Genomic DNA, 22,522 nt, shown 5'->3' with positions numbered 1-22,522 from the left:
GACAAGATCCTGACTCTAAACTCATAACCAATGATAAATGGAAGGGCAACTTTTTCCTGTCCCTGCCTTCTAACCATCTTTGCTTCTGTTCTTTTGTCTTTGTCCCTTTGAAAATCTCTTTTCAGCTACCTTACCCTTTTGCCTATTTTGATACTCAGACTGCAGGAGGTTATATGTGGGAGTGAAAGGGAGAGGGAAGTGCCTCCTGAAGAATCTTGGCTATGAATGAAAAATGTTTTTCATAAACTTTGCAGTTTACAAATGCATTTTAAAAGCAGCTTTTTGCTCTGCCTATAGCATTTGTTTTGTACTTGTGTTGTAAGTCTAAGCAAGAGGTAGCAGCCATCCCCCTCTTCCACCATCATTCTCCACATGAGACCCAGGACACTATAATTAGGAACATCTGCGTGAATAAGGATGAAGTAATGATGAAGTTCCATTAAACCAGTAGTCTTAATTCGTTTAGGTATTTTGCAGTAAAACCATTTAGCAATTTAACTTTGCATTTTTGCAGTAAATGGGTGAAGAACCAATATAAGGTTAGAGTTCTCTGCTGCTGAAGATTCAGACCTGTGTACTGCCCTCAGTGATCACACACAGTTGCTGATGTCAGTAGTTGTAATTTGCATGTGTTGATGGGAGGCAACGTATGGTCCTGAGTTTGAGCTGGTTTCCACTGTGGCTGAGAGAGAAGAGTGACAGCAGCTGCTGACCTTTGACTCATGAACTGTCAGAAACAAGGAGATCTTGTTTCACATACTCATAGTGCTATGAAGAGAGCCTCTGTCTTTATAAATGATTATTATGGGCATAAACTATGAAAGTAAACCCAAAATAAACTCTTGCTTAGTGATATGTCAGTCCTGGGTCTTCCTCCAAATTAGATTTAAAATTAAGATTCTGTATTTTGAAGACAAACTGTTAGTCCATATATCTGCCTTTATTAACATGGTGCTTTATGATAGATTTATTATTCTTTGTAATTAGGAGGGATGAATAGCTTAACTAATTGGAGATCACACTTCATGATAGAATTCCCTTCCTTTCTCTCAGACTGCGTCAGTGCCATCTGTCTGTGCATTGCTGGTATCATGTGCTAGCAGAGAGTGTTATCCTCCTAGATTAAATGAAAATGAAAAATATGTCCATTGGTGGATTAACATTAGTAAGTAATAATAATAATAATGGATGAGTAGCTACAAAACAAGCATTCATTACTCTTTGGATTTTGAATATATGTCTGTCTGACTCTGAAATACACAAAAACTCAAACATTAAATTGGGAGCCTGATCCTGAGCCCACTCATATAACACACGTGAATTAAGTTACTCTCCAGGATAAGTGTTTTTAGGAACAGATCAAGCCCTAGATCATTAAGACAGGTACATTAATTTTATACATCTACTCTAGATCATTTGGTATAGATAAAAATATTTTTAAAATGTTTTATTCCATATAGCCATAGTGTACAAGACCTTATAAAAAGCAGAAATCTTTAATATGTGAAGGTACATGAAATTTGGGGTGAGAGAATCCCTCACTTCAAAAAAAAATTAAATTCTTTTAGTCCTTCCATTTTTATTTTTTTATTAATTATACATTGTTAGAATTTTTTATTTCAAAATTAAATTTTAGCAATGTCTCGTAAAAGGTATAATAAATAAGTTTTAAGCAGCTCTATTAAAATTATAATTGTATATCATAAAAAGAAATGGTTTCCTCATGTCTGTTGCAATCTATCCCTTAAAAGCATTTTTTCCCCTAAAATGTTTGTTTAGTAAATATTCAGAAAGACATATTAGCATAAATAAATCTGAGATTATATTACATGCAAGGAAAAATAACTAAATTAATAAAAAATAGTGGAATTCAACAAAACTTTCAATGTGTTAATCTTATTAAATATATAGGGTAAGTTGTTATAAAGAGGGCATGACTAATTCAAACAAACAAAATATGCTTTAGAACAGATCGAGCATTTTAAAATGAACCGAAAGCAATACTGAAAACAAAGTAAAAATAAATATTTAAATAAATCCATAACAGACATAGATATTTAGATGTCATGGTAATGAGCACTATTTACCAATTAAATAGTTAGCATAATACACTGTCCATGATTTTGTGCCTATTTCAATCATTAATAAAAATAATTGTTTTTGATTTAGCCAAAAGTGAAATTTGCTGGGTTTTCTCACTGAAACAAACAAACAAACAAAGTGTTTTGGGTAGTATAAAACATTTTGTTAGGATTCAAATTAATTTTATTTTATTTTTGTTTTCATTTTGTTTTGTTTTCCAGGAAAGTTTTATCCTTCTAAAAACAAATCTAGCTACATTTCAAAATAAAATATTGTTTTGAAACAAAGTCAAAATGTGTCATTTAGAAAATGTTGGAACAAAGCATTTCAATTATTTAATTTTTCCCTCTGATTTGTATTTGGCTACAGTTATTCGCAGAATTCTCAGATTGTTCTGGTCACCCTGAAACTGAATGTTTATGGCAAATAAACTCTGGGGCTGAAATAGTTCACCAAATCTCTAATGCTGACATGTAATGTCTCAATCCTGCAAACACTTATGTACATCTTTACGCACTATTAGTCCCATTGAAGACAGACTACCCACTGTGTAGTCTGTATAAGCCTGTATATCGTTCTTCACAGGATTAGGGTCTTAAATATTACTTTCCTTTTTAGATAGCTAACCCACTGCTTATAACTGCAGTAAAATTCTGATTGTTACATATATACTAGGTAATGCTTGTTTTATCTAGAATGAAATATATACAACAGATTATTCCTAATAGGGAACCTGCTGTCTTGAGAAAATCCATTAGAAGCATATACTTACTGGTATATTTTAAAGGATTTATATGTAATATTGTTTGATGTTTACTCAGCAAGATTTTTCTACTGCTGAAAAAAATAATTGGTATATAGTTTTACCTGTTGAGGAACAGAGGCTACAAAGATTGCTTTATGTGCCAAAGTGTTTTTAATCCTCATGAGAATCCTCTGAATATTCCTAATGTAGTTAGTTTGTCTTAGCAGGCATTTATAAATTTTAATATGTGCTCCAGTGTTTCTTATTGAAGAATATGCTAATTTTCTTTCAGCTCAGAGAGTCATTTAAAGATCTGAAAAAGAAATTCAACAACCTGAAATTTAACTATACCAAGAAAACAGAAAAAGCTCGAAATATAAAAGTTCTTAAGATGCAGATTCTGCAGGTTGAAATGTATGCTGAAAAAATGCAGGTACTAATGTTAGAAGTTATGGGCTCAATGTAGATGTTACTGGGTGAGATGGAATGGCTTCTATTAAGCAGGAGGTTGGACTAAGTGATTTTGGCCTTAAAAATCTATGAATAACAACAAATAATGTGTACACCAGTTTCTGACATCATTTATTCTAGTGTACTACTAATTCTTCAAATCAGGGGAATCACTCCAGACTTCCTCTGATGTTACCAACATGTTCTTGACCAGTATGTTGGAAATTAATACTGTAGAAGTGAACAGAATTTATTTTAATATAATTAACTTTTGTTTAGTTAGAATTAGAAGCTAAAATTCCTCCTTTGTTCTTTTTCCAGATACCATCTAGGTCATTCTATTCAAGAGTGAATAATAAGACCCTTTTATGGCTAGAAAGATCATCTACTTTTAAAGTTAAAAAGTTGGAAATGTTTAACTCAATTGACCTTTAGAGAGATGCGTGCATTTCCCATTGAATGCAGTAGGAGTTGTCTGTGCCCATTTAAGGGTACAGTCTTCTGTCTTTGCTTTTCCAAATGTATAGTGTTCTTAGCTGTCGTTTTTAGATAACAGGCTATGAAGCGAGGTTTGCAAATTTTCCCCTACTGTTCAGTTTTAAAAAACATCTATCGACCTTTCTGTCATAATTGTTAACAAGAGTGCACCTTTCAAAATAGATTCTGAGAAAGAAGATAGATAATTTAGAGAAGAAAGTTACTGGCTGTGTAATAAATCATCCTGATGGTAAAGCTGGTGTCCTCTTGGAGTCAGTCAACGAGTTACAGAAACAGCTGAGTGAATTTGGCAGAGTTGTGGAGGATTACAAGCAAAATTTGGATCTGATTGAGCATCTGCAGCAGATGATGGAAGAGGTATTAATAAAACTTGAAATCCACTCTGTAGCTCTGATAAGGGGTGAGTATGGGGCCTGCAAGGGGGGAAAATGCATACTTCTATAATTAGACTTTGTGCCATTAATCCTCTTGGACCCATAATTCCCTGTACTGCCTTTGTGAAGACATCTTGGAGATTTTTTTATGGGGGTGCATTTAAATAACCCCCCTTCCACTGCAGGGATGCAACACAGTTTTTCTGTGGCTACTGTTCCAACCAACAAACTGGATTTACAGCTTCAGTTCCTTCATACACCCTATACTGAGCTCTTTGAACATTACAGCTACAAAAAGTAAGATGAATGCTTTGTGATACTGTTCGCCATCATCTCGAGGTAATTGGAGATATAGCACTGTTCTGATTGGGTCTCTTAGACACAGATCTCACTATATCCTGTTCGGGCAGACAATAAAAAATGGTACTCAAGTTAGTAATACTGCTGTTACATACTTGTCTCTTTCTCAATACACTGATGCCACATAATCAGGACAGAATTAAAGTCATAGGCCCAGAAGCTGCTCTAGCTATTGGCAACGTAGGCAGATGCACAGTCAGCCGATTTCTGAGCAGCTATAACCGCATGTGCCAGCCAAGTCATCATTCCATTTGCTCAATTTTTATTTGGCCACCCATCTGTCATGACAGAGGGTCAGTCAGGCCAAATTTGAGTGGTAGGAGGGCAGTACACATAAGTATTGTGTAGGGAACCAGAGAGCCTTGCCTGGCCTCTGCTTTGCCATTCCTTGAACCAGCTTCTGGAGTCACAAAATCAGAATCTCAACTTTCATAAAAAAAACCCCTGCTTCTAGGCATAATGGATGCAAAGAAAAACTATAAATTGTGACCTGTTTGTAACTGATGCCAGTCTAAGTTTGCAGAGAGCCTGAAACATTAGCTCCAAGAGCTTTGGACTGCCTCATTTGTCTTAATTCTGAAACCTGCTGGCAACCCAAGAAGAAGAGGGGCCATGACTCCTATACAGGGCCCAGGCATGGAGGAGGGGCCATTGCAGAATTCCTGTTGGTTGTGCCTTGGGCCCTGGCTTGATTTAGTTTGGCCATTAGTGTGTTTGTTTGTTTTCATGTGGATAACCTGTAAGCAGCAACTGCAATCTAAGAAAAATAATTTAGTCAGAGAAAGCAAAATGGACTTTACTGGCAATCTATTTAGCATCTAAAGAGAACTGCACCACACTTGAAAAATCAGAATTTCCCCAAATTCTAACTGCTAAACATTGAAGCCAGGTCTACACTAGACCCAACAGTTCGGCTTAAAGCTCGCAACAACAGCTATGTAGAATATGTAGCTGGAGTCAGCTTACCTTACGATGAGTTTAAAGGTATCCCTATAGCGGAAGGCCGATGGGAGCATTCGGCTTCCCTTATTCCTTGCAAGATCAGGATTACCAGACACCGGGGAGGGGGTGTCTTCTGAGTTTGATTTAGCAAGTCTTAATTAGACTTGCTAAATCAAACTCTGGAAGATTGATTGCAGCAGCCCTAATCTTCCTTTTAGTGTAGAGAAGGAGTAGACCATCTCCAGTAGCACTATCCAGTGACTTCAAGTAGTATTGCACCTTTCACTTAGTAAATTGCCATGTCTTATCCTGATGGGAAACAGTAAATTGTCAGGACTGCCTAAATACCTTAGTTTCATTAACATTATTTGTCCACTCCCTGTTTCATGTAAGAACAAGGTTTCCATCAATAAGTGATAACCACAGTAATTCAGCCTATTCTGGAATGTACATTTGAGTACGTTTTCCACAATGTTTTCCAGTGCACCACAAAAAGTACTGCAATTACCCCAAATCATGACATGATCTTTGCTTAAAAGTCTCAGAGGGGTAGCTGTGTTAATCGGTAACTTTAAAAAAAGCTTTAAAAACGAGTGGTCCTGTAGCATCTTAGGGTATGTTTACGCTGCACACTTATTTCTAAATAAGCTATATCGGAATTTATTTTCTGAAATAGCTTATTTTGAAATAGCGTGTCTGTATACTAAGGCTGCGTCTACACTGGCATGATTTTGCCCAAACTGAAAGTTTTTCCGTTAAAAGTATTTGCGCAAGAGAGTGTCTACACTGGCATGTGCTTTTGCGCAAAAGCATCAGTGCCCAGTGTAGATGCTCTCTTGCTCAAGAATGTTCAGATGGCCATTTTAGCCATCGGGCTTTCTTGCGCAAGAAATTAACGTTGCCTGTCTACACTGGCCTCTTGCACAAGAATACTTGCAGAAGAGGGCTTATCCCTGAGCGGGAGCATCAGAGTATTTTGTACATTACAAAGTCAGTGTTCTTGCACAAATACTTGCGGCCAGTGTAGACAGGCGGCAAGATTTTGCGCAAAATCTTGCCAATGTAGACACAGCCTAAAAGTGCATCGAAATAGCGCTTAGCTATCCCTATAGATTGGATGCTAACTAGCATTTAAGGCCACCCGGAACCACTTGGAGAACATTGTAACTTGCCTGGACACTCACTAATGGATATAAAAGGTAAAAAACAACAAATAGTGCTGCAGCACCTTAGAGACTAACAAAAATATAGATGATGTCATGAGGTTTTGTGGGCACAACCCACTTCTTCAGATGACAGATATGGAGCAAGAGGCACAGAGGGTCAAATACAAAGCACAAAAAGAGGGGAGGAGGTGGAGAAAAAAACCTGTCAATTAAAGTGTCCATACTAAATGAGGCTAATAGATTAGTGCACTTTTAAGTGTCTGATACTTAGCTTCTGATGTCATTTGGGTGTTGAATATAAAGACCCATCCAAGAAATATCTTAGTTCAGTCCTTGGCTGGTGTTAAATTTGTATATGAAGGCCAGTTCAGCAGTTTCTCTCTCTAATTGGTTCCTGAAATTATCCTGTCAGAGAAGCATGTTGTACCTATGAAAGCTCATGATACCATCTACATTTTTTGTTAGTCTCTAAGGTGCTGCAGCACTATTTGTTGTTTTTTAACTTTTATATCCATTAGTGAGTGTCCAGGCAAGTTAAAATGTTCCCCAACAGGTTTCTGTGTGTTACCATTACAAATAACTGATTTGTGTCCATTAATCCTTTGTTATAGAGACTGTCCAATTTGGTCAGTATACATAGCAGAGGGACATTGCTGGCACTTGATGGCATAGTTCACAGTAGAGGATGTGCAGTTTTATGAGCCTCTGATATGGTAGCTTATCTGGTTAGGTCCTGTGATAATGTCGCTTGTATACATGTGTGGACAGAGTTGGCAATGGAGTTTATTGCAGGGGAAGGTTCCTGAGTGTGTTTGAGTTGTGATGCGTGGTTGCTGGAAAGAGTTTGTTTCAGATTAGGGGTTTGTCTGTAGGCGAAAATTGGCCTGTCTCCCCAGATCTGAGAGAGTGAGGGACTGTTTTCCAGGATAGCTGTAGATTGTTAATAATGCACTGGAGGGGTTTAAATTGGGGGCTGTACATGATGACTAGTGGTGTTCTGTTGTTCTGTTTGTTGGGCCTATCTTGAAGCAGTTGATGCCTGGGTACTCGTCTGACTCTGTCAATCTGTTTTTTGTTTGTTTGTTTGTTTGTTTGTTTGCTTCTCTGGGTGTGTATTTAAGTTTTAAGGATGTCTGATAGAGATCCCGTAGGTGTTTGTTTCTGTATGTGGGATTGGAGCAAATCAGGTTTTTTCTTAGGGCCTTTCTGTAAACAATTGATCAGGTAATGTGTCCAGGATGGAAGCTAGAGGCATGTAGGTAAATATAACGATAGGTAGGTTTCCGGTAGAAGGTGGGTGGAAATGTGGCCATCATTTAATTGTAATATAATGTGTCAAAGAAGTGGATCTGTTGTGTGGGATTCCACCCCACCATCAACCTTAGCCTTGTCCAGTCTACATTTCCACCTACCTTCCAACAAAAGCTCATGATACTATCTATATTTTTTTGTTAGTCTGTAAGGTGCTACAGGACCATTTTTTTTATGATCTTTGCCTGACTGTCACTGTGAACTCTGTGTGGTTTGTAAAGCTGCAAAATGAAATCTTGTTTAAAAAATCAAATCTGTAGTGTTTAATACAGAATACTTGTAAATTTGTAAATCAGCTAAATATATGATTTCATCTTCTCAACTCCATCCCCAGAATTCCAGATCCACAAGAGCATTTCATTTACTTCCCCTCCGGGGAATTCTAAAATTGCACTCTAAGGGTCTGTCTACACTACAGCACTAATTCGAACTAACTTAGTTCGAATTAGTTAATTCGAACTAAGCTAATTCGAATTAGCGCATCTAGACTTAAAAACTAGTTCAAATTAGCGTTTTGCTAATTTGAACTAGCATGGCCACACTGAGTGGACCCTGAACTGAGGTTAAGGCTGGCCGGAAGCAGGGCTGTTTCTGCAAAGTGCCGTCTGGCCACAGTCTACCCCTTTAAGGGCCCGGGACTGGGGGAGAGGAGAGGAGTTTTCCTGGTTGTGCCCAGAGAGGCCACCTGGGGAACCTGGGAAGGGCTAGCCTCCCACTAGTTCGAACTAAATGGCTACACAGCCCTTAGTTCGAATTAGTAAGTTCGAACTAGGCGTTAGTCCTCGTAAAATGAGGTTTACCTAGTTCGAACTAAGCGCTCCGCTAGTTCGAATTAAGTGTAGTGCCTATCAAAGTTAATTCGAACTAACGTCTGTTGGTTCGAATTAACTTTGTAGTGTAGACATACCCTAATATAGCTAAAACAGACTCCCTAATGTAGTGCTGAAAGTTTTTTAAAGACCAATGTCTAGTAGCATTTTACTCTCTTGTCACACTGTATAGGTTCTTGTGCTGTGAGTCAACCACATTCCTATCATCATTGTCATTTATTTTTAGCAATAAAGCTCTTCTGGTTCTTTACTGTAATCTAAATCCATGACTGGTAATTTTCCTTTATGACAGATCTTTATGACAGATCAAAATAATAATTCTTAGATAAAACAGTTTCCCCCATTGTCAATAAACACTCCCTAGATCTAATTCATCCCTGAGGAGGTGAACAATTTGGCAACAATTGTGCAATTATATTTGTTTAATATCTCACCTTCTAGAAAGAGCTGGGATTTTACATGCTAAACTTTAAAGAATGATTTTATTCTCAAAAATTCTCTTGTAATTTTTCTGTTTTACTGAGCTGTAAAACTAGCACCATCTCAGATTTGTGTCTTGCAAATACAGAATCATCAATTCTGATCTAAAATGACAAAAAAAGGTGAATTTTACACCTGCTAGCATTGCAGAGCCAACACAGCTAAGACTGGGAGAGCACCAGATTCTATTGTACGTTGTGTGTTATCCCTCTTAATTGTTCAGTGAGGATGTTCTACAGCTCACCGAGGTCAAGAGAAAGACCCTTAATGATTTCAGCCAGCATTGAATCAAGTTGGAATTTTCAATGAGTTACATCTATGCAATCTCATAGAAGATACTGGGTTTCACAGGTGTAACTGAAGTCATAGTCGTAGTTCATGGAGTTATAACAGTTGTAATTGAGGATTTGATTTGTCCTGCAGAATCTCTACGGATGCACAGACTTGATTCACAGCCCAAATTGCATTTGGAAAGGTAGCAACTAAAAAAAGAATATAATTTTGCTTCTAAAGGGAGTATGTTTGTATGGAATCCAGTGCAATTTAACAGAAAATTAATCAATTCTGAGTTGTAAGAATAATATTGCACATAAGTTCTAGTTTGTCAGGTTATGATGTCACCACACATTCTCTGAACATTGTATCACTTCGAAACTTCATTGCTATTATTCAAAGACACACAACAATAGGACAAACCTACTGCACAAAAGCTCTTGTTTCACTTTTATAAAATGTTACTGTATCCATTTCTTAAATGCCTTGGTTTTTCCCTCCCTGATACATGCCAGTGTCAATTTTGGTATGAAGACGCAAGTGCTACAGTTTTTAGAGTCGGGAAGTATTCTGCAGAGTGTAAAACAAAGGAAGCAGTGGCAATCCTCTACAGGCAGTTCAATAAGTTTATCAAGCCTACAGTGCCTCAACAAGAGGAAAGAATTCAGCAGATTACTGACCTCGCTAAACACTTATATGGTGAGGACTTCCTTAAGTTGCCTAGTGATGTGCTGTTGACCAAATGCAAATTGAACAGTTTGAGACAGAAGACAAGGGATTATTTAATTTCTAAATAACATTTATGTGTTACATTGACAGAGGAGAAGATGGTGCTCTAGTGATTTAAGCACAGTCCAGGGAGTCAGAAGCACAAAAGTTTAAGCACAGTTCTGGTGATCTAATTTATTTTATTGTCTCTCCCAGTGACTTTCTGGGTGAACTAGTGCTAGTTACTTTATCTAACAGGATCTAACTAGAGGGAACTCTGGAAACCCCTCTGAAAATCTGGCTTACTGTGGGCTACGTAGAATATACCATAACTACCTGTGCTCAATTATTTGCATAATTGATAAAAGTTTATTAAGTGCCCATGAAAGGTCCATGGAAGCTCAAGAGATTCAAAACCATTTTCAATAGTCACGTAACCGAGGGCCACATTTTTCACTCTACGAATTGTGTATACATGCCAGTTTATGCAAATGAATGCATGTGCATGTGTGGAGGGCATGTTATCAGGAGGTCCTTTAAAATTAGGCCCTGAGTTCCTTAAAAATTCAGTTTTATTAACTTATGGCCCAATTTGTCAGAAAATATCCTTAGAGTAGTAGCTCTTAGAAGACTGGGGAACCTAACTGCACAACTGGCCAGCTTCAAGAAAAGAACAGCCCAGGGCATAAGCCCCAAACCCATTAAAATAAACAGTGGGGCAAATTTATGGGTGGAGAAATAAGTATGATTATGTCATCTATTGGCTTTATTAAGTCACCTAATCATGTGCCATGTAGACTGTGAGTTGCTGTTAGGAGTAGAAGAGCTCATACCTTTTTTCTCAGTGGGGGTGACATAGCATCTCTAGTTCTGGCTGCTTAGTGAAAACTGATAAGCCAAATACAGTAAAACTCCGATGGTCCAGCATCTGATGGTCCGGCACTCCTGATGGTCCGGCACCATCAGGAACCCGGAAGTGCTCCGGGCAGCCGGGCCATTGGAGCTGCTCTGCCCCTAGCTTCCCCGATTCAGCGGCTGAATCTGGGAATCCGGGGGCAGAGCAGCTGGAGTGCTGCCAGGTTGGTCCCATAGCGCTGCCCCTCGGGGCTGTGGGACCAACCCGGCAGCACCCCAGCTGTCCCTGATTCAGCCGCTGCTGATACTGATCAGCGGCTGACTCCAAGAAACCCAAGGCAGAGCTGCTCTGCCCCGGCTTCCTGGAATCAGCCCCTGATCAATTTCAGCAGCAGCTGACTTGGGTACACCTGGGACAGAGCAGCTGGGGTGCTGCCGGGTTGGTCCCCGCAGCGCCAAGGTGCAGCGCTGCGAGAACCAACCCGGCATTGCCCCAGCTGCTCTGTCCCAGGCGTCCCGATTCTGCTGCTGCTGAGACTGATCAGGGGCTGACTCCAGGAAGCCCGGGGCAGAGCAGCTCTGCCTCTGGCTTCCCGGAGTCAGCCACTGATCAGTATCAGCAGCGGCTGACTTGGGGACACCTGGGGCAGAGCAGCTGGGGTGCTGCCGGGTTGGTCCAGTAGCGCCGAGGAGCAGCGCTGCGGGACCAACCTGGCAGCACCCCAGCTGCTCTGCCCCAGGCATCCCCAGGAACAGTTGGGGTGCTGCCGGGTTGGTCTCGCCGCACCAAGGCTCAGTGCTACCGGACCAACCCGGCAGTACCCCAGCTGCTCTGCTGCAGGCGTCCCTGGTTCAGTTGCTGCTGAAACTGACCAGCAGCGGCTGAATCAGGGACGCCTGGGGCAGAGCTGGACTATCGGAAGGGGGGGCTATGAGGGGTCTGGAGTTGGCATCCCCCCACCCCATCCCAGACCCCTCATAGCCCCCCCTTCCAATAGTCCGGCATATCTGATTATCTGGCACCCCCTGGGTCCTAAAGGTGCCGGATTATCAGAAGTTTACTGTAGTGAGATTACATTTTAATATACACTTAGATACAACCAAAACTTACAATTGTTTCAGTGTTGAAAGCTAAGTGTGGAGGGGACTAGCAGCCATTGTCCATGTACCATGCCCACCATTTTAAGCCTAACTATTGTAGAATAGAATAGGGGAACAGTCTCTTCTTGACACCAATTAGCCTTATATTGGAAATCTTAACTGTTTGTTCCCCCTTGAGAAGGAGGTCAGTGTAATTTTTGACTGAAAAACTGCTTTTAAGTCTTCCTTAGCTGACTTAGAGGTGCTAGTCCTAGAGAAACATGACGGCTGTGTCTAGACTGGCATTATTTTGCAGAAATACTTTTAATGGAAAAGTTTTTCCGTTAAAAGTATTTCCGTAAAAGAGCATCTAGATTGGCACGGATGCTTTTGCGCAAAAATTGCTTTTGCGCAAAAGCATCCATGCCCAGTATAGATGCGCTTTTGTGCAAGAAAGCTCCGATGGCTAAAATCACCATCGGAGCTATCGGGCTTTCTTGCGCAAAAAATTAAGGTGCCTGTCTACACTGGCCCTCTTGTGCAAGAATACTTGCACAAGAGGGCTTATCCCTGAGTGGGAATGTCAAAGTATTTGGCAAGAGGCACTGAATTCTTTCATTAGAATGTCAGTGCTCTTGTGCAAATTCAAGTGGCCAGTGTAGACAGCAGGCAAGTTTTTGTGCAAAAGCGGACGCTTTTTCACAAAATCTTGCCAGTCTAGACGCACCCATAAGGTCCATTTTCCCTTTCAATTTGTTTGTCAGTTGGTCAGTGATATTGTGTTAGTCAGGGAAGAACTGACCCAAAAGGCTCAGATTGTAAAGGACCATAACCATAAAGCTTTAAGTTAGGAGGTACTTCATCCTATATTGTGAAACTAATGCAATAAAACTGAGCCTGCAGAAAAATGCAGTTATTTGTCTACATAATATTGTATTGTTTTCATTGTTGTGCTGTTTTTCTATCTACAGGTTCTGAAGAAGGAAAGAAATATATCCAGAGAACAATAGCAAGACACAAGGAAGTTCTTGAGTCTATTGATGAATTGTGCAGCTCTTTAAGAGAACTTGAAGAACAGATTGTGGTAATTTCATTTTATTTGGAGAACATATAGTGACAATTTTAAAATAGCGTATGTGATGCCAGGTTTTTTTATAAGTATTTTGTGTTAAGAAACTAGAGAGACAATTTGTGGGAGACTATACTTCTTAATGAAACAGATTTTTACAGCAAAATGGGCTCTTTTTTTTTTACCAGTTATTCTTCCATTACAGCATAAACATAATGCTGTGTCTAATAACTACCATCCTCCTGGCCTTTCAAACTCGCCTTCTGACTTCAATTAGAGCCCCTAAGCACCCTTTTGAGGAGGAAATTCACAGTTCAAGTACTTTTTCTCCTGTTTCCCCTTCCTTTCATGTCATGAGATTTGGGTGCCTTATTTATGGGAATGTCAAACAGCCAGTCTTGGCTTCTCTCCATCCTCCACCAAAAATGGCTGTCAAATTGTGTTAAAGGGAGAAATTACAATTTAGAAAACAGATCATAAAATAAATGTTAAAGCAGAATAACAGTATGTTCTAACCTAACAGTCTGATAAACATACTTATTTAGACATAACCATTTAGTTACAATATATTAAGTAAACAGGAATTATGAAATTGCAATAGCAACCCCATGGTGAAGAATGAAATTAGTTCCTATTGTGAGCTGAGTTTTCCCCAAAAGATACTAAACCATCAAAAATTTCACATACTAAATTATATCTTGTAGAAGCTGTAGAAACCATTTTCATATTTAGCTAGAAGCCATCTTGTATATCAGAAACCATTTCAGCTTTTCTCTCAAGCACGTAGACCAGAGTGAACTTTCTGTCACCCCGTGAGAAGAGGCCTACAGGATGGGCTATTGGTATGTGTTAATTGGGCTGGTTGGGACAGGAGATGTACTCCCTCGCACCTGTCCGCCATCTTGTTGATAAAGCTTTGTTTTTCCAAATTTAATTGAGGATTTCTGTAATTGGATGCCCTGACATCAGACTGTTTGGTTAAGGGTATAAAGATACTAGGATTGATTGTATTAGCAGCTTTACTGGGTCTGGCTCTGCTGTGACCACGTTTGGCTCATGCTGTGCTTTATTAATTAATAAAGCTGCTTGTTAGCTGCCTAACACAGAGGAGCGTGTTTTTGCTTCGACAATCTCATGATACAATTTTTCTTGGAAGTTTGGAGAACTTTGAAATTAAGCTGCTTACAATATCTCCCTGTAACTTTTCTGAGCAATTTCTTAACTTTTTAAAATCTCAACAGATGTTTGCCTCCAGATTTATTTTGCTTTGTTGGCCTTGTTGAAGACAATCTTTGTAATTTCCTTAACCGATCTTCATTAAAAAGGGGTATCACTGATGATGGGGTATCACCTCACACTGAGTTATATAGGGAGTGGATGAACTAGAAATTCTTCAGAACAGGTGTATAAAGTGTGGGCAAAAGCACTAAGGAAAAGAAACAGCATGAAAAACTGATATTTTGTCTTTTTGTACCAAGCTGAAGACAGCTCCACTTCTGATTGCTTATAAATTTCCTACAGTGCGGAAATGCTCTATTCTGTTCAAATTTGCATGTATCCTAAATCTTGTTTCATGTTTCCCTGGCTTCTCATCCTTTCCGCTACCAGTGGCTACAACTTAGGCCTCATATATGCAGAGTTATTTTCATATGTTAACAGAGGAATGATTAAAGATACATTAAAATGTTCATAATTATTAATTGATCTGCAATAGACTTCAGTCATGGCTGTGGAGGTGGGGGAACATGGAGAGACAAGAGTCAAGGGGATAAGAGTAAGGGAACACAAAGCATAGAACTGAGGAAGTGGGTCTGGCCCACGAAAGCTCATCATCTAATAAACCATCTTGTTAGTCTTTAAAGTGCTACATTGTCCTGCATTTTGCTTCAGCTACCCCAGACTAACACGGCTACATCTCTACCACTATTCTACAAAGCATAGAAGGCTGGGTAGGCACTGCCAAGGCATGGAGCTGGGAGCAGGGTCTAATTCTCATGTACACTAACACTTTTTTGCACTGCCAGGGCAGTATTAAGGAATGTATGAGAGAACTAGTTCTGAACAATAGATTGGCTAAAGTTCTCAGGATAGGAGCCCCCTTTAATGGGCTTCAGAGGATCTGTCAGAGCATTTCTCCCTCCTGAAAATTGTATGTATCAACTCAATTTAAATTGGATCCTTTGAATGGAAATGGGATTTTAAAACCCTAGCAATTCTTTTTAATTTTGACCCCTTGCATCTACTTTTACAAATTGTAGGGATCAATATTGAGGTTGTGAATGGTGATAGATTATGTGGCAGTGGGAAACCGAATGGATCACATAACTATACCTTTCCTGATGTTCTGACATTTGTCCTTTTGAAAGATATACATATAGAGTGGTTGTAAAGAAAAGTATAATATTGTTTCTTAGTGTTAGCTTGACCCAAGTGACAAGCAGCTTCTAGGATAGCTCTTTTTAACACAGTGGTTTTTGGCAAATACATTTTACATCTCAGTAATTTGCTTACCTCCCATGCTAACAGCTTGTTCCCCTGGCATGTTTATCTTTGACTTTTGTTTGGGTTTTTTCCCAGAGCTAGGGCAGTGGGCCAGATATCTGCCTCTCCCCTCTACTCTGCCTATAACTCAATATTCCCTCTGAAGCTTTATGTTCAGATGTCTACACCTTTTAATTATAATATTTGGACACTGTTGTGATTGTGTATTGGTGAGTTAATAATTTTCCAAATTAAAGCATATTTGATTCAGTTCATTATCCCTTGTCTCTTGACAAGAAATGCTTTTAGTTTTCCTCCTAATTTGCATGTAGGCATTTCAAAGGGAGTTAGGTTATTTCAAATAAATATTTTGACATGAATAAGGGAAAGTGAAATACCCTTCTTTATATATATATTAAAAGAGAATTAATTCCTCCTAGTTATCCCTCCTTTGTATCTAGGTATCTATCAAAACCTTCCTTGAGGATATCTGAGCAAATATTCATTTGAAGCTCATTAGACAATAGTCTTAACCCCATTGAATTTCTTTGACTTCTTTGTTGACTTAGGACTGTGTTTAAAAACAGTAGGCTAATTTTATTACACATTTATATATTATTCTTTTTTTCTCTTTTCTTGGGCCATGATAGAGGGCATGGACTGAAGGTTGAAGTGATTAGTTGATGGACAATCTTTTTGTATCTTTTGTTTGTTTTCATGTAAAAACTAGACACCTAGACAGATCCATGTACTGTCTGCAGTTTCCCTTCCCTAAAAAAGCTTCTGTCACCTTATAAAAATTTGGTCCATGCATATCCTGGATACTGTATAAGATGGAAAAAATCAGAATTTATCTAATAGGTCTGACATAAACAATTTACACTGCACTGGTAACAGATTGTAATATATAGGTTTACTTTAACACCATGTACTGGATGATAGTGTAACAATCAACTACTAATTTGTAATGTTTAGTCACTAAAGTTTTCCTTTATATAACAGGAGGATGTGTTAAAAGAAAAAACACCTGACACAACATGTTTTATTGAGGAATCAGCCACTATAGAAAGAAAACAAGGAAAAAACAGGCAGGAGACATATAAGGAAGTTACCAAAGCCAATCAAGAGGTTAGTAAACTTTCTGCACTGGAATTTTGTGTAAACTAAATTTTTTGATGCATTGCTAAGGTCTGTTCTTTATTCCTTCCACTGACTGGAAGACTCCTTCAGCATCGGCACAATCTGTGTATCTTTTCACTTTCAATTTTCTCCCCTTCCTACCCTTACATCCTGTCCAACTTCTTCTGATTCCTTCCTTCCTTTCTTTTGTTCCTCTTCTCAACCACTGTTTAATAGTGAGATTGTCATAACCTACTCAGTGGAGTTGTAATGTCCATGTAATATCCACTTTTAGTCAGCTGATCTCTCTTCTCCATTTCTCTCCTTGCCACTATCATCTCTGTCTGCTTCTTCTTACTCCTCTCCCTGTTTTCCATGGGACTGTGTACGTAGGATTCCAAATGAGATATTTCACACTTCCTACCTTCCCATGAGTAGTGTCTCTGCCCGGTCCGTTTACAATACAGTAATGTTTATGGGAATAATATTGGGAGGTTAATCTTCTTATGATACTACAATATTATTTTAGTTCACTACTCTTAGTATTCTCCAGTACCCTAACATTTTTGTTTCCCCTGACAGACAACATAATAAATTAGTGAAGATATAATTTACTTATAGCTCAGGCTGGATTTGAACCAGACTGAAAACAGAAAAACTAGTGTTTTTATCTATCTTCTGGAGACCTAAATTAGTTTTAAATGGTTTTTAATAATTATTTGTTGCTTTAATTTTTAATTGTAGACAGAGTCAGAGCCACTCACTGAAAATCCAGAAATCAGAATTAAAACGGAAAAGAACAATATGCTTCATGCCAGTCACCTTAAAAAGGTATCTGCTGTTCAGTCTGATGTAATTCTTAAAAAGAAAAACGTAAGCGAACATGCCCCTAATCCCAAAGAAACTTTTGTCCCACAATTGAGTGGTTCACAGAGGATGCTGACACTCTGAAAGACTGATCTTTAGGATCAATTTCTGCACTGTTACATTGATGCAAGTTCAGAGTAATTCCAGTAAATCAGTAGAGTTACTCCAGATTTATGTCACTGTAAATGATAGCACAGCAGGTTTATAATGAATGTGATTGAATACAATTACAGCTGTCATCAGTTCAGCATGGTGACATGTCATACATAATCTGTAGTGCAATTGGTACAAAGCTCTATATCAAATAGACAACAATACTAAATCAGCAGCAAATAATTTTCTTCATGCTCATCTAAAAACAGTTCAGTCACCTTTTTTATTGCCTGAGTTTTATGTAGTAGAGATCAGAAATAAATAAATAACTAATACTGTGCATGCTGATGATAATGTATGGAAACAAGTAAAGTTAACTCAGAGAATTACAATAAATGATCATGTATTTATTTAAAGGAATTAAAATCTTTATGGGTTACATTGTTTATGTTCAATGGATATATAGACATGGCATATGAAAACTACCAAATTGCCAGGGCGTAAATATGAGACTTAGAGGGTGTGATGGGTGCACCAGATCCTAAAGTCCCTTACTGAAGAAGGCCATGTGGCCCATTCACACCCCATCCCAGAAAAAGGCCATAGAGAAGTCCTCCAGGTAGGCGAGAGTGGCTGCAGAACAAACCAGCCACTCAGGGATCAGAAAGGCCTATCAAAGGAGCTGGAGACCAGAACATCAGTCAGTGTCTCAGGAGCCCTGAAGGTGTGTACACCAGGTAATGGCTGTCTGAGAGAGCAGCAGCACCTCGGGCAGCTCTGTGTGGAGCACCATTGAAGATGGACTATGATAGGCCCTGCTAGATGTGTAAAGTCCTGAGCCAAAGGTGAGGACGTTGTTTCCAGGAGGGGAAGCCCTCGAGGTACAACTCTCTCTGAGTGGGGAAACAGACTAAGAAGTATGCTTACAGAAGGTACCAAGATGGGCCCCTGTTAGATGTCTACCCCAGAAGGGGGTTTGATACACATAGGGTGTGACTTAGCAGGAGGGCTACACTGCCAAAGAAGGCTTTCAGCTGACAAACAAGAGAGTGCACTCGGCCAGAGGAGGGTGCTCATGAGGGGTGAGGGCTGCCCCTTTGCAGTGCAGCAAGCAATACAAGAGAAATCTTAAAATTACAGGGATTAATTTCTTTGGCATAAATAATAGATTGGAACCTCAGTATCCTGTTACATCTATGTACATGTAAATAAAGTACCAGTATCAAGTCTTACCTGGGGTCCCTTTTTAAATCACAGAATGATATGCTGATACAATTGAAACGGATGGGAGTTTTGCTATAGACTTCAATACAGTCAGGATTTCACACAAAGTTAACCAATCTACCAGCCATTACAGCAGCTGGAGATTGTAAAGGTGCAGGAAAGCTTAATTTACACCGTTTTCTCATGCTACCCAGCCCTGGGCTAGCTAGCTGTTGCATGCCACTGAAAGATTGGTCATTGCTGGTGTGGTCTCTATGGTAAGCTATGTCTATGCTGGGATCACTTCAAATCAATGGAGTAGAACAAAGCAACCTAAGAATGGGGAAGGATCTGAGCCATTGATTTCATTCAGAACTTAGGGTACGTCTACACAGCAACATAACTCGTGTTATTTCGAAATAACTTAGTCCGTGTCTACACAGCAGGCAGTTATTTCAAAATAATGTCAAAGTACTGTCAAGCTGGAGGACTTCCTACTCCGATTCCTGTAACCCTCATTGTATGAGGAGTAAGGGAAGTCAGAGTGTTCTATTTTGAAATAAGTGCTGTGTAGATGCTCCCAATTTCGAAATAAGCTATTTTGAAATAAGCTACACATTTGACGTAGCTCAATTTGCGTAGCTTATTTTGAGGTAAGCCCTGCTGTGTAGACTCACCCTTAGGTTATGTCTACACTGCAGGCTTTTTGCAGAAGAGTTCTTGCATAAAAGTTCTTGCGCAAGAGCACGTCCATACTGCCATGTGCTTTTGCGCAAAAGCGTCCATGGCAGTGTGGACACTCTCTTGCACAAGAAAGCTTGGATGGCCATTTTAGCTGTTCCCATCCACACTAGCCTTTTGCGCAAGAGCTCTTGCGCAAAAAGGCTTATTCCTCGTGGAGAGAGGAATAACTCTTTCTCAAAAAGCCCTCTCTTCTGATGATCTACTGTAAACTTTCTTGCACAAGAATAGGCTGGTAGTGTGGAAGCCTGCAGTGTAGACATAGCCTTAGACACAGCCAGTCAGCTATTGAGAAATTACTTAGCCTTATTATTGTAAAATATGCCCGCCCAGGCTTTAATATTCTTGCAGGACTCTCTCACCCTGGTAGTATTTTAATACAGAGACTTAGTCTAATTTTGTTTTTGAAGTACCACTTAGTGTTGAAGTAATCCGATCTTGGTCTCTGGGCCCCAGATAAAGCCTCTGGGTTCAGTGAGGTCCAAGCCTGGGTAGGACAAAAGCTGAAACAGGTATATGTGACAATATCAGCAAGGTCCAACAAGTTGGATATATCCACTTAGCAGTTAATCACAGTTGTAATAATTTAAAACATCACAAGGCCTAACATCTGAGCTTGATGTAGTATTCTTGACTAGATCTGAGTGACTAGCTGGAGAAATCCATCCACACACTTCTCAGAAAATTAAGAAATGAAATTTTTATTTGCCATGTTTATTATTCCCATTTTCTATTCTCTCGTCAATGGTATTTGTGAGGTCCAAGTTCATCAAATGGTGTTTATAGCAGATGAATTCTAAGCCCAAAGCTGAGCTTCATTTCATGACCAAATTAATCATTTCAGGCAGAATAAAAGCAATAGAACTGCTTTTTCCAGTCAGTTCACCAAAAGAGACTGATGTGTCTGTGTAGTGAATCACCACAGCCTTCAACTGGCTAACATGCCAGGATGGAACAACAAAGCCCTGGACAAATATATTTTTGGCAGTATCTTTTTCTTTACTGTTGACTGATTTGTTTACTGTGTGTGCCAAAGACCAGTAAAAATATTTACAAACAGAGCAACACTTAACTAACCATGTAGAAGGAAAGATTGGTTGAAATGGTCACTAAACGCTTATCTTGAAGGCCACTAATGATATCCTTCTGTACCTCTTGCCAGCTAGGACCACGCATTTACACACATACTTCATGTGCTCATTTGTTAGTGACAATATCTGTGGTGGATGGAGATAGGTGACAGAAAATTGGAGACTTATACATTCAATTGATGCAGTTGGCTGACAGATGCAATATATTGCACAGAGTTTAACAGCAGCACTGGACCACAAGAAAGAAATTGTGCTCTCAAAATAACTTTCCCAGAGTTTTGGTTCAAATATAGTTTAATGGGATGAATGGATGAGAATGTGATTGCACCTTTCACAATTACTGTTGTACAAAACCCTGGCCAGAGTCCAAGCACAGAAGTAATTAAGGAAACCAGATTGGGGCTTGTCTATGCTTTAAATGCTCCAGTGGAACAGCTGCAGTGCTTCATTATAGAACAACCTGCACAAGCCGAAGCAGTTCTTCCTTTGGCATATGTAATTCATCTTTCCAGGAGGTAGTAATTAAGTCACGGGTGGGGAAAAAGGGCTTCCACGGGCTGAATGCGGCCCACCAAGAAGATTTATCTGGTCTGCTGCTCCACTGCCCCCAGGCCAATCAGGGGAGCCTGCAAAGTTTTCTTCCCTGCCAGCAGCTCTCGGCACTTAGTCAGCTGCTAGGGTTGACTCTAAGCACCACTTGACCCTTTCAGGGTGGGAGCAGGGAGTAAGAGACTTCACATGCTCTCTCCACTGTCAGAGACCAATCAGGGCCTCAGGACAGGGGGAAGAATGCAAAGTCTTCTCCTGCCCTGCAAGGGGCGTGCGGCACTTAGTCAACCCTAGCAGTTGACTCTAAGAGTGTGCACCCCTTGCAGGACAGGGGCAGGGTGGGAGGAGACTTTGCATGCTCCCCTCCCCCCAGACCCTGATTGACCTAGAGGGAACTGCCAGATGTTCAAAACAGTTGGTGGTTCTCTCTCGGTGGAGTGGGGCTAAAACTTCATGCACTCCCTCCACCGCAGGCCAATCAGGGTCTGTGTGTGTGCGCGGGGGGGGGGGGGGGAAGAAGCACGGAAGTTTCTGAAGTGCCCCCCCCATCTAAAATTATTGGCCACCCCAAACTAAGTCAATGAAGAGTTCTTGTGTCAACCTAGTGCTGTCTTTACAGGGACTAATCTTGGCTTAACTATGTCATTCAAAGCTGTGGATTTTCTAATCTGGCCTAATTTCCTAGTGTAGACGAGACCTATGTTCATACTGATTTGCAGCTGCAACTGTGAATTCATGTGCACAATTATATGTGCACTTTATATGAATATGACAGGGTGAACAATAACTTTTGATGGGGGACCACTCCAAGAATTTGGTAAGTGGTCAAGGACTGAACTTTTTTTATATATTAATGGAAGGAGCCTGGGGTCTGGGATGGAAGTTGAGTATGGAAGGCAGCCCTGAGTAGGGGACTGGGGTGCACGAGGGAGCTTGGAGTCTGGGAGGGAGTTTGGGTAAAGAAGTGGATTGTGACCTAGGGCAGGGGATTGGAGTGCAGAAAGAGAAGCAGGTGACTGGGAGGGGGGTGGATGCAGGAAAGGATTATGACTTGGAGGAGAAGTGTAGAAGGAGGTGCAGAGGATTTGGGTTATGACCTGGGGCAGGGAGTTGGGGTACAGGAGGGAGTGGGGTGCCACGTGCAGGCTCTGACTG

The 22,522-nt window shown here is 39.9% G+C and overlaps 1 protein-coding gene across 6 annotated transcripts in view; it reads left to right on the top strand.

The window, feature by feature from the left end:
* CCDC141 (coiled-coil domain containing 141) overlaps positions 1-22,522 on the top strand; it is a 163,361-nt gene that overhangs the window by 117,486 nt on the left and 23,353 nt on the right. For 5 of the 6 annotated variants that reach the window (XM_075933728.1, XM_075933726.1, XM_075933727.1 and 2 more), the window contains 6 exons: positions 3,120-3,260; positions 3,938-4,132; positions 10,027-10,210; positions 13,126-13,238; positions 16,707-16,832; positions 17,568-17,654. In XM_075933728.1, coding sequence (XP_075789843.1) covers positions 3,120-3,260; positions 3,938-4,132; positions 10,027-10,210; positions 13,126-13,238; positions 16,707-16,832; positions 17,568-17,654 — 846 coding nt within the window. The remainder of the gene's footprint in view (positions 1-3,119; positions 3,261-3,937; positions 4,133-10,026; positions 10,211-13,125; positions 13,239-16,706; positions 16,833-17,567; positions 17,655-22,522) is intronic. The other variant, XM_025182788.2, reaches the window with a different exon arrangement.

The sequence above is a fragment of the Pelodiscus sinensis genome, chromosome 7, assembly GCF_049634645.1.
Source record: "Pelodiscus sinensis isolate JC-2024 chromosome 7, ASM4963464v1, whole genome shotgun sequence".
NCBI classification, from domain to species: domain Eukaryota; kingdom Metazoa; phylum Chordata; order Testudines; family Trionychidae; genus Pelodiscus; species Pelodiscus sinensis.
This window is presented reverse-complemented; position numbering and strand designations above follow the sequence as displayed.